Source organism: Drosophila kikkawai, chromosome 2L, assembly GCF_030179895.1.
Source record: "Drosophila kikkawai strain 14028-0561.14 chromosome 2L, DkikHiC1v2, whole genome shotgun sequence".
NCBI lineage: Eukaryota > Metazoa > Arthropoda > Insecta > Diptera > Drosophilidae > Drosophila > Drosophila kikkawai.
Genome location: NC_091728.1, coordinates 232333 through 242825, shown reverse-complemented (window position 1 = coordinate 242825; position 10493 = coordinate 232333). Strand labels below are relative to the sequence as shown.

At 41.4% G+C, this 10493-nt stretch overlaps 2 protein-coding genes across 4 annotated transcripts; both read left to right on the top strand.

Moving 5' to 3' along the window:
• The first annotated feature begins 2568 nt into the window (after positions 1 to 2568).
• On the top strand, positions 2569 to 4673 carry LOC108074271 (tropomyosin alpha-1 chain-like). 2 transcript variants are annotated; one of them, XM_017166242.3, is made up of 8 exons: positions 2569 to 2719; positions 2781 to 2848; positions 2907 to 3205; positions 3262 to 3336; positions 3394 to 3732; positions 3788 to 3989; positions 4047 to 4249; positions 4300 to 4673. In XM_017166242.3, exons 1-8 carry the CDS (start codon positions 2704 to 2706, stop codon positions 4523 to 4525), a joined length of 1428 nt encoding a protein of 475 aa, XP_017021731.1. In that variant the 5' UTR covers positions 2569 to 2703; the 3' UTR covers positions 4526 to 4673. The 2 variants fall into 2 exon arrangements, with proteins under 2 accessions (XP_017021731.1, XP_070142794.1); XM_070286693.1 differs by lacking the exon at positions 3262 to 3336.
• Positions 4674 to 5704: 1031 nt separating this feature from the next.
• On the top strand, positions 5705 to 10180 carry Ugt301D1 (UDP-glycosyltransferase family 301 member D1). Of its 2 annotated transcripts, none has more exons than XM_070286687.1 (4): positions 5705 to 5974; positions 7984 to 8233; positions 8291 to 8737; positions 8793 to 10180. In XM_070286687.1, exons 2-4 carry the CDS (start codon positions 7984 to 7986, stop codon positions 9680 to 9682), a joined length of 1587 nt encoding a protein of 528 aa, XP_070142788.1. In that variant the 5' UTR covers positions 5705 to 5974; the 3' UTR covers positions 9683 to 10180. The 2 variants fall into 2 exon arrangements, with proteins under 2 accessions (XP_070142788.1, XP_017021860.1); XM_017166371.3 differs by lacking the exon at positions 5705 to 5974 and adding an exon at positions 6094 to 6290.
• The last annotated feature ends 313 nt before the right edge of the window (positions 10181 to 10493 follow it).

Genomic DNA, 10493 nt, shown 5'->3' with positions numbered 1-10493 from the left:
GCCTTCCTTCTGGATGTCTTTGCCTTGTCGTGTGATAAAAATCTCACAGCCATTTTTCATCAGCCTATTAAGTTACATAAGTCCCACGGTTCCTGCTCACTCCTGTCCTGTTGTTGTGTAAATATCCTTTTTGGCGTGCTAATAAACCCCTTCACACTGCGGCAGGACCCGCACCCAAGCCACTCGGTTCGACCGCCGTGAAAGCCATCACTGACAGCAGATGCCACATAAATCAGACGCTACGAAATGAGGAATTCGCCGCGGTTAGGTCATTAATAAATTAAATGCACAAAAATCACACAGAAAATACCTAGAAAAAGTCAGATGGGCGGGTGATTAGAGACACAGAGAGAGAAATATATATAGAAGGCTTAATTTATTTATTTAAAATAAAATATTGAATATTGATAGTTAAAGTATAATTTTATTTAATTTTGTACTCACAATATATTCTTCAAGATTAATAATTATTTTACCATTAAAATGTATAATAAAAATTCTATTCTATCTTTTATCCTATCTATCCTTTGTGTCTGTGCCTTCGATTACACGCCCCTTTTCAAGGCTGAAGAACAACTGCATCGGGGCGAAAAAGGAACCCTTAGGGGCTGCTTCGGTTTCTGTTCCTGTTTACGATAACGGCGACAGCAACGACTCCATATCACGCACAATTTGTGTTCCGGAAAAGTGTTTTCGGAGGAGTGCCGAGTGGATCTAGGTTAGGCCGCACAGCTGTGGCATATGTAAAAATAAACACATAAAACTGCACTTTTACTAATTGCACCAGGGAGCTGATGAGAAGGCACCACCACCGAAAAAACTGAACTAGAAATGCCTGAAATCCAAAAAAACATTTGAAAGCAAATCGGCGATAAAGCCCCAAAACCAGAATGTACAAAATATGTTTCGAAACTAGAGAGCCAGAGCAGGCACACGTGTTGTTTCAAGTGACTATCTTTAGTGTTTGCTGTTGGTATCTTTACTTACTGAGATAAAAAACAACCCTCTGGGGGTTGACTTTTTAGACCTGAATAACCCATGTGATATGACCACAAGTCCCAATAAATAATTACCTTTAACTAAAACGAAGTCCTCTTATTTTACATACCAGGAACCCCTTAAACACCTAAGAAATGTAATTCCCCCCGAACAAATCAAGCATGGAAGATCGAAATGCCTTCGTAATACCCAGATAGCTCGCTATCTGCAAAGGAAACGCCAAGTACCACCGACAATTACTCGAACATCCTTTTACGCTTCAACAGTTTTTATGGCTGTGTTTGCCTATCAGGAAAAAAGATTCCACAAATTCCTGGTAAATATTGGGGGGGTTTCTTAGGGCTGTGAATCACTTGGAGGGCGTGTCTTGTCGGTAGTTTGTGTTAAGGTTAAGTTAATGAACTTGGAATTTGTAAGGGCAAAGACCATGTAATTTGCCCATTAACAAATGGTTTCAGAAGTACTGGAGAGAGTGCTTCTTGGCGAACGGTCAACCCCACTTGAGTTCTGTGAGGTTTACAACCCCTAGTCCTCTTGTGTCACATTTTATAGCTCAATTTTAAATTGTGCTGAATTCTGCTTTCGACATATTAAATTAATATTGACACATTGACAGCTGCCAAAACATGAGATTCCCTGCTCAGACGGAGAGTCGGCCACCCGCTGATATTTCCCGATGCGGGTTCGGATCTCAAATTCGTTGACTAATCATGCGCATCGTTTGCTATTTGGGTGAAAATATTTTTAATTGCTCCACGCAACGCAACACGATCGCATTGAAAGGCCAATCGTTCCTGGGAAATTGTCAGTGTCATCGTTTTCCAGGGACGGAAGGGTAAAGAATTTTTAAAGGGGGTTTTTACTTACTGTATTTTATTTAGAAACAGAAACTCAGTGAAGGAGTTCTTTCTTTCTATAATAAAATATTTAAAATAATATTTGAAAATCTGAAATTGTTTTAATTATATATCATATCATATTTATTGTATAAATACTTATTGTAATGTTCTACTAACCTTCTAGCAGATTTGTATCCCGCTAAGGCCGCCCCTGATCATGGGGTTTGGCTCCCTTTATTTTATTTACTTTTTGTTCAATGGCATCTTTATCTAAAACGCGCCTGGGAAAAGCGCACGTTCACTTAATTGATTGACGGACAGAGAATCTATTCCATTAGATCCATGAGATACAAAAGGTCTCGCTGCTCTGCGTATCTCTATCTGTTTGATTTACCCTAATTTGGGTGGTAGGTTTGAAGTGCAAAGTAAACATTAAATTGGCGCAAACAGACAAATACACGGTTCTCTTGTGTTTTACTACCATTTTTGTCAGTATTTTTTTGGGGCTTGGCTTACAGTTTCATTGATCCAGAAGCCATATAGCTTATATGGGCTTTGGTGTTTAAGGCAATTTTTCGTTTGCACCTCGTAAATGGTTCTGTGTGAATCATAGATTTGGTCTAGCTAAGGGTTATTTTATTTAAAGCCTCTCTTATTATTTATATTTTATTTATTGTTTTTAAATAACAATTAACATATATTCCGATCCGAGCGGCCTACGGTTTTGAATGTCAATTTGAAATAATGTTTGTAGTAGCTCCTAACACTGTGGCATAAACACTTTAACATAAAACTTGTTGAGTCCAAATTCGTATCTTTTCATTTTTCAAATTCGCGTCTATAATTTTGTATTCCAAATGTAACAATGTATGTGGTTCGTGGTAGGTTGAAGGCTTTAAAATCTTTTAATTGTTTAACTAAAGGCTTGATTCACTTTCCTAGAAACTAGAACTTCAATACTAAGGTCCGCCCGAGGACCTGTGCCTCATGCCCTGGAGCATATCCTTGGGGTGAGTAGGAATCAAGGAGAGGGAAAACTGCATCCAAGTCTCAAATTATATTCCTCAGCCTCGTCCTCGCACGAGTCTCTGCCCCTCGGTTGGGAAAGCATCCAGCTCTAGACAAACCAGAAGTGGTTATTGCTCACAGTCAGATCCTGCAACAGGGAGGCTGGTTGTAGCCAGGTCATGCTCAACGGTGCCGAGCTCCACCGAGCTCCTTCAGGTCTGCAAACTAAATCCAGCAGCTGACCGGGACCTGACGATTGGCGAACTGCCGAGCAAGCTGGTGCAGAGCGAGCTGCTGCCCACCGAGCAGGCCCTTAAGCTGTCCGAGATCCGTGCCTCCCAGAGAGCCAAAGAAGCCGGGTAAGTCAAGCAGGGATTGGAAATTTTATAGCCAAACTTTATAAAAAATACCGTAGCTGCAATGAAATGATCTTGGAGCTTGAAAAAGACATTTCAATGGTAAAGACGGAAGGAGCTGTGGTCACGTTCAAGTGAGTGAAGTGTTCTAAAATTTCCCTGATAACCTTCTTATTTTTTTCCTGACTCAGAGAGCTTATAGATAAGCAAGCAGCAGCAAACGCCGAGAATCTGGACCATCTACAAACTGTAGCTCAGCTGCAGGAACAGCTCCAATGCCACGAACTGTTGTTGGCCAAGCAGGGCGAAAGGATCCAAGAGCTGCAGCAGGAGCTTAACCGCGCTGAGGAAACTATATTCAAGCTACATGAGAAGCTAAACGAGGCCACAGTGCAAATAGAACAGCTTTCGAAGGCCGAAGATATGCCCCTCCAAGATAAGGCTAGGAAGCAGGAGGAGCTTAAGCACAACGGCAAGGATATAATCGGAGAAGTTGGGGACCAGGATGAAGCGGCTCAGTGTGGGATTAAGTGAGTGATCAACCAGGTTTTACTCCATTCCCTGCTTATTCGTTTCATTTCCCAGGAAAATTCAGCTGAAGGTGGTCGAGGCAGAGGAGCAAAGCCAAGCAGAAGAACAGCTGCGCCAGCAGGTGGCCAGGTTAGAGGAGCAGCTCCAGAGCAACCAAGATTTACTGGAATTTCAAGCGGAAAAACTGAAGGACACAGAACAAACAGAGCAGGACTTGAGGGAAGAACTAGCGAATAAGGAGTTGCTCTTTAGCCAGGTCCTCCGAACTTTAGGGTATTGATTCCCCTTGTTCTTATCCTTTTCCTGGTTGCAGGTGACCCAAGAGCTGATTGAAAGAGACAAAGACCTGACGGTTGTCTGCAGAACCTTGAAGGAGAAACACCGAATGGGCTGGAGCCAGGAGCACAGGTTCCTGCTGCTTCAGGAACAAGTTAAACGTCTATATGCCATGCGGGCCGACTTGAAGCAGCGGAATGTGGCCTTGGAGAAGGAAATTATTCGGCTGAAGCATGATATGTGAGTCCTTGATTTGTGATTATTAAAATATTTTCCTTATTCTTTTGCAGTCGTAAATATGCCGAAATTATTGTAGGCAATGATGGTGAACCATTTTACCAAGTTCAGTCAGTAGGAAATCCTTCGGGCTGTAGCTCCTACAGGAGAGAGCGACGTGAAACCAAAGCGATAAACAGTCGGAACATCGCCAAGGAGTCTGCTCAGACTCGGCTGCCTTGTGGCCAGGAGTCCAACCCAGTCCGTTCGCCGATTCGGCAAAACCGATCGAAGGAGTAAAGGCAAATGCAGTAGCATCATTAGCAGCATCAAGAGCAGCAACAGCAACATGTAGCACACAGATAATCTGTGAACATGTTTGCCGTATTTTTTAATACAAAACTTGTATTTAATGTGAGATCAATTCTAAACTTCTTTTTTATTTATATTTTATCTTATTTTTTTAGCTTTTGAATTTTTTTTACAGACAATTCGTTGCCACTGTGGCTTGTCCACAATCTCTTATGAATGAACACTTTTACTGCCTCCTGGCGATCGTCTTTGTTGGCTTCAAAAGTGCCGTTCCAGGGCCGGGTCGTCCATCATCGTCGCCAGAACGCCCACGCCCATGCCACGCCTCTGGTTCTTTTTTTTTTTCTCCAAGATTTTCCATGGGCTGTGCGGTTGCCGCTTTTGGTGCTTCGCTTCAATGGAGCGTGCCAATTTTCAATGAAATGTTTCGGCATCTTGTGTTTGTTTTTTTTAAGGGCAACTTTTTCGAGTTGTTTTGGTTTTGGTTTGGCTTTCTTTATCTTTATTCTTTTATTTCCTTAATTTGTTGCTTGTAAACAAACATTAATTCGTATTTGATAACGCATACCTTGTCGGGAAAGTGAACTTGACCCAACGCTCTCCCCTTAAGGTGAATGAACAAGGTATATTTTATTTGTATACTTTTTATATTGAAAGTAATTCCCAGGCCCAAAAATGTCGGTGTAAGTTGCCGTTTTGTAAAATACAAACACGTTTTTGTTGCTTAACTTATGCAATACGAACGGGTCATTGTCTTAATTCTGGCTAATAAGGAAATGCTAACAATTGCAGTGGAAATTCCACAGGTAATTTTCTTTTGAGAAAAATTCAAGATCCTGAAGCTATTTCTTGTGAAAAGTTGATTCCCATGCATTTACATAAGCAAAATTCAGTCTAAAGCCTAATTATTAAATACACTTAAATATAAAATTCATTGTATATGGATGTCAAAATACATGTTCTTTGTCTTGCTGAAATAAAAATGTCTTTATTAATTTTTTATAATAACATTTCCCTGCTTGTTCACATTTCTATTGAATTTTCGTTGGTTTATTGATAAGAAAAAAATCGGTTTCAGCTGATTCAAGTTGTTTGTTGTCAAAACGCAAGCCTTTAATTGATTTATGATCTCAGATCTGAAAAGTTCATTGGCCAATTCTACGTCGCTGTGTAGAGTACTTCTCCAATTACTAATCTTTCCAGACTGACACGTGAATCGCGGATCATACGGGGATTTCAAGAGAGAGAGCTAACAATTATTTGGAAACACTTGCAATCAATTGTAACAATATTGTAATTATCACAGCCACGAGCGAGACAATCAAGCAACAAGATTAAGGCAGAGGCAAACAATGAGTATCTCTGCCGGCCAGGGCTGCCTCACCTCTCGCACATCCAACGGATACAGATACATCTAAGCTTTTCTCGGGGATTTATGTGAGTATTTGTTGACCGAGACTGAGGCGCAGACGGAGACCGCGACGTCGACGGCGGCCAGCGCTGATTAAGTTGAGGTGTTCGTGGTTCCGACTTTCCGAGTTTCAGTGATAAGTGCACTTTGGTGCTCAGCGGTCGCGTTTCGCGCTGAACTTGACTTTAAATTCCCATTTAAATTCCGTTTTAAATTCGCAATGTGCTAATTATTCTGGACTGAGCAAAAAATAAACACAAGTGCGAATTAATAAAGAGGCCAAATAACAAAAGGCTCCAATAATAAAAGTGACAAAAACTCAGTTGACTCCAAAATTTAAAGGTGATTTAAGTGATAAAGAAAGTAATTTCTCTAGGCTCCACAAATAAAGATGAGATTTCAAGATAAAAATACTTATAAACAGATAATAATTATAAGCTTATAATTTAGTATACACATTTAAAAAAAATGGAAAAATAATGGTAAAATTAATTAACTTTAAATGACAAAGAATTCAATAAATATTTTCAAGGATTAGCAAATTACATTAACAAATTAGTTTTTGTAGACTTTACAGTAATATGCATTTTAGCTGAGTAGTTTTTAGTGTTCTATCAATATATAAACATGTATTAGACATTACCCTTTCTAAGCTCGTCAATAAATCTTCTTCCTAAAATAAATGACAAACCTTTAATTGATTATTTTATACAAGTGTAATTACTCTCATTAATTATTTAAACAATACCAAAACGTAACAAGTTTGTATGGCTTTAGGCATTACAATTGTAAATGTATTTTTTTGTAGCATAAACTGGTTCAGTTAAATTGATTTTGTAGAAAAGAAAAAAATAAAACAAAAGAGCAATAGTTGCGCAATCTCTTACTTTCACATTCGCCAAGCGACTTTTACTTCTTTCGCCTTCAAACACTTTTTTGAGTTCAAAGAAAAAATCTTTAAAATCTTTAAAACATTCCACCCAGTTTCCCAACTCCCAGAGTCAATGTAATAAAATATTTTTAATTGCCACAAGATTTACAATTAGCTGCGGTGGGCTTTGAACAAATTACAAAACAATTATGATTAAATAGCGGCAACCTTGGCCCCTAAGCCCACAAAAGTTGGCTTAACCAAATTATTTACGGTGTAAGCAGCTGTAATAACAATAAATTATTTAATTATAACAGTAAACTACACTAGAGTGGGTGAGGGAAAGAGGAATACAATACGAAATGCGAGCTGCAATGACAAAATTACTTCCACATGCGATTTATCAGCACGCCTCAATGACAACCAGTAGCAAGTTTTATTTATATTTTAGTTAGCTGTCTATATAGTTCGTCAAAAGTAATAAGGAAATACAACGGAAAATAAGCAAAAGCAGACGCTTTAAGTACACTATATTTAAATATTTAATTAAATAAAATAATCTCAGAAGCCGCGACCTATTTCAGACAGCGATAAGAAATCTGATTAGAGCATAAGAATCGCATAAAAAATGTAATCTTTTAGAGCTTTATGGGGCAAGGTTAGCAAATAAAACTGGGAGGTATAACCTAATATGGATCTACACAAGAATGCCGTCTAGTTCAACGTATTTAATATTAATTGCGAATTACAAAATGATGAAATTACCTGGCTGCATTTCAATCAGCTTCAATCAAAGTCTTTAAAGGTGTGTTCCGCGAGAAGTAAGGAACACTTGGGGCATTAATGCGAAGAAAATCCGATCGGAATATGATTTTTAAATTAATGCGACTCTAATTTAAATATTTATTTATGGAGGGTGTTGAGATTAATCAATTATGCGCCTTCCTTTCGTTCTGAACAAGAAGTCTCGCCATTAATAGGCGAGCAATCATTTGCAATCCTACTTGGCTTTATGCTAATGGAGAAACCAAACGCCGAACATAAACTGCGGCTAATGCCAATCTGACGCTAATAACCCGACTCCTGACCCGTCTCCCCGCCGACTCTGACAATTTAATTGAGGCTTTTAATTGTCGCATTTGTTGACTTCGAATGTACACACAGATGGAGATGAAGCAGCTGCAATTGATGTTCCTGCTGCTGATCGGTCTGACCAGCTTGGGCTCGGCCTACCGGATACTCTTCATGGGTCCCTTCCCAGCGCCCAGCCACTGGCTCTGGCTAGAGCACTTCCAGCGGGACCTCCTCCGGCAGGGACACCAGGTGACCAGCGTGAACAACCATCCCACCAAGCAGCCGCATGAGAATCTCACGGAGGTCATCATCAGTCCCTCCTTCGATATACCCAAGCACTGTGAGTCTATCACTTATTACCACAAAAATATTGTTTAAACATTTCCTCCCAATTTAGTTCCCAAAAAGAACATCTTTAGCATGAATTTTGTCAGCGATTTCAATAACCTGGAAATGTGGTGGACCATAGGATTGCTGACCACGGAGCATGCCCTACGGGATCGCGGAGTCAAGAAGCTAATCGAGAGCCAGGACGATCACTACGATCTGGTTATCCTGGAGCAGTTCTTTCACGAGGCCTTCCTCATGTTCGGCAAAAAATTCAACTGTCCGGTGGTAACGATTGGCACCATGGGCTATGCGGACAACATCGATCATGCCATGGGAGTGCTCACCCCCTGGTCTGTGATTCCACACCTCCTGTTGTCCCACACGGATCGCATGACCTTCAGCCAGCGGGCCTATAATGCCTACCTTTCCCTGTACGACGCGGTGATGCGTCGCTGGGTTTATCTGCCCAAAATGCAGAAAATGGCCGAGAAGTATTTCGGAGGAGCCATAAATGGTGAGTCCTTGGCATTTTCCACTTCCCAAAGACTTATTAAAACGTTTCCATGAAGGCCCCCTGCCCCATGTCCATGATCTGGAGCGCAACATCTCCCTGGTGCTGATCAATGCCCATCGCAGCGTGGATCTACCACGGCCCAGTATGCCGGGACAAATCGACGTGGGCGGGGCCCACATCCAGCCGGCCAAGAAGCTGCCAGCCGACTTGCAAAGCTTCCTGGACAAGGCCACCAACGGTGTGGTCTACTTCAGCCTGGGCTCGTATATGAAGAGCACCGACCTGCCGCCCGAGAAGACGTCGCTGATCCTCAAGGCCTTTGGCCAGCTCAAGCAGCAGGTGATCTGGAAGTTCGAGAACGATTCGATCAGCGATCTGCCCTCGAACGTGATGATCCGGAAGTGGATGCCCCAGAACGATATACTGGCGCATCCGAACGTCAAGCTCTTCATCACCCACGGCGGCATCTTCGGCACCCAGGAGGGCATCTACTGGGGGGTGCCGATGCTGTGCATCCCGCTGTACGGGGATCAGCACCGGAACTCCATTAAGTCGGTGCGCGAGGGCTATGCCCGGTCCCTGGTCTTCTCCAAACTCACCACCGACGGCCTCGTGCGGAACATCGAGGCGCTGATCAGCGATCCGCAATACAAGCGGAGTGCCTTGGAGGTGTCGCAGCGCTTCCGCGATAATCCCATACATCCGCTGAAGGAAGCCACTTTCTGGATCGAGTATATAATCCGGCACCGAGGGGCAAGGCACCTCAAGTCGCAGGGCGCCTTCCTGCCCCTGCACCAGTATCTCCTGCTCGACATCCTCGGATGCCTGCTGCTGGGCGCCTTTCTTACCATCTGGCTGCCCTGGACGATGGTCCGGAGGGCGCACAAGTGGTGGCTTCGTGGAGGAACTGCTGACAAGCTCAACGACAGCAAAAAGCGATTGTAGGAGTGAAGAAATTAATTTGAAAGTAAAAGGAATTTACTTCTATGAGGGGTTTCTAAATTTAAATTGAATATACAAGATTTTTGGACTGTTAAGAATTTCCTTTTTTAAATAAGTGAATGTTGATATTTGGAGATTTTTCTTAGATTTATTGTACTTTATTTTTCTGTGTGTACTATTTCTAATGCTGTTTAATCACGGCTAATTAATTGTGATATATTTTTAGATCACAAAGTGAATTGTTATTGTAACGGTTTTATTTTTAACATTTATAATATGTTTTTGTTAAGCCATAGTTTTAAAAATGTTGGCTGGTTTTAATTATTGTTTAATGTGCTACGAAAGTTTAATAAAATTAGGATCTAACAAGAAAGGAAGCTAACTTCGGCACGCCGAAGTTTGTATACCCTTGCAGATTTCAATCGGATCATTAAGAATCGACTCTGTAATATTAAAAAATGCTTATATCTCAAAGGAGATGAAAATACGTTTAAAAATCAACGAAGTTATAATACTTTTTGGATTTTTTAGGGGGAGAGCCAAATTTTTATCTGGCAACACTGGCCTCCAGCTTTCCGCCATTCCTTCATTCCACTTTTCGCTAAAAAACTGTTCGGTAGGAAAAAAGAGCGCTCCTGCGAAAAACGGGCTTAAAACGGGGAAAAACGATCGGAAAATTGCGGGAAAACATTCTCTGTGACGGGAAAAAGGAAAGCCCGGAGAAAGCCGGAAAAATCTATGCCCGGACGGCGTGGCGTTAGGTTTTATTTCAGTTTTTAGTTAAGTCCAATTGCAAGTGCGAGTGCGAGTGAGA

What these genes read in the sequence shown, in the direction of transcription:
- LOC108074271 (XM_017166242.3), top strand. An exon ending in CAGAGAGCCAAAGAAGCCGG is followed by an intron (nt 3,206 to 3,261) that starts GTAAGTCAAGCA and finishes AAAATACCGTAG; the next exon opens with CTGCAATGAAATGATCTTGG. An exon ending in GCGGCTCAGTGTGGGATTAA is followed by an intron (nt 3,733 to 3,787) that starts GTGAGTGATCAA and finishes TTCATTTCCCAG; the next exon opens with GAAAATTCAGCTGAAGGTGG.
- Ugt301D1 (XM_070286687.1), top strand. Translation starts at nt 7,984, where the DNA reads ATGGAGATGAAGCAGCTGCAATTGATGTTCCTGCTGCTGATCGGTCTG. An exon ending in CTTCGATATACCCAAGCACT is followed by an intron (nt 8,234 to 8,290) that starts GTGAGTCTATCA and finishes CTCCCAATTTAG; the next exon opens with TTCCCAAAAAGAACATCTTT. An exon ending in TTTCGGAGGAGCCATAAATG is followed by an intron (nt 8,738 to 8,792) that starts GTGAGTCCTTGG and finishes GTTTCCATGAAG; the next exon opens with GCCCCCTGCCCCATGTCCAT.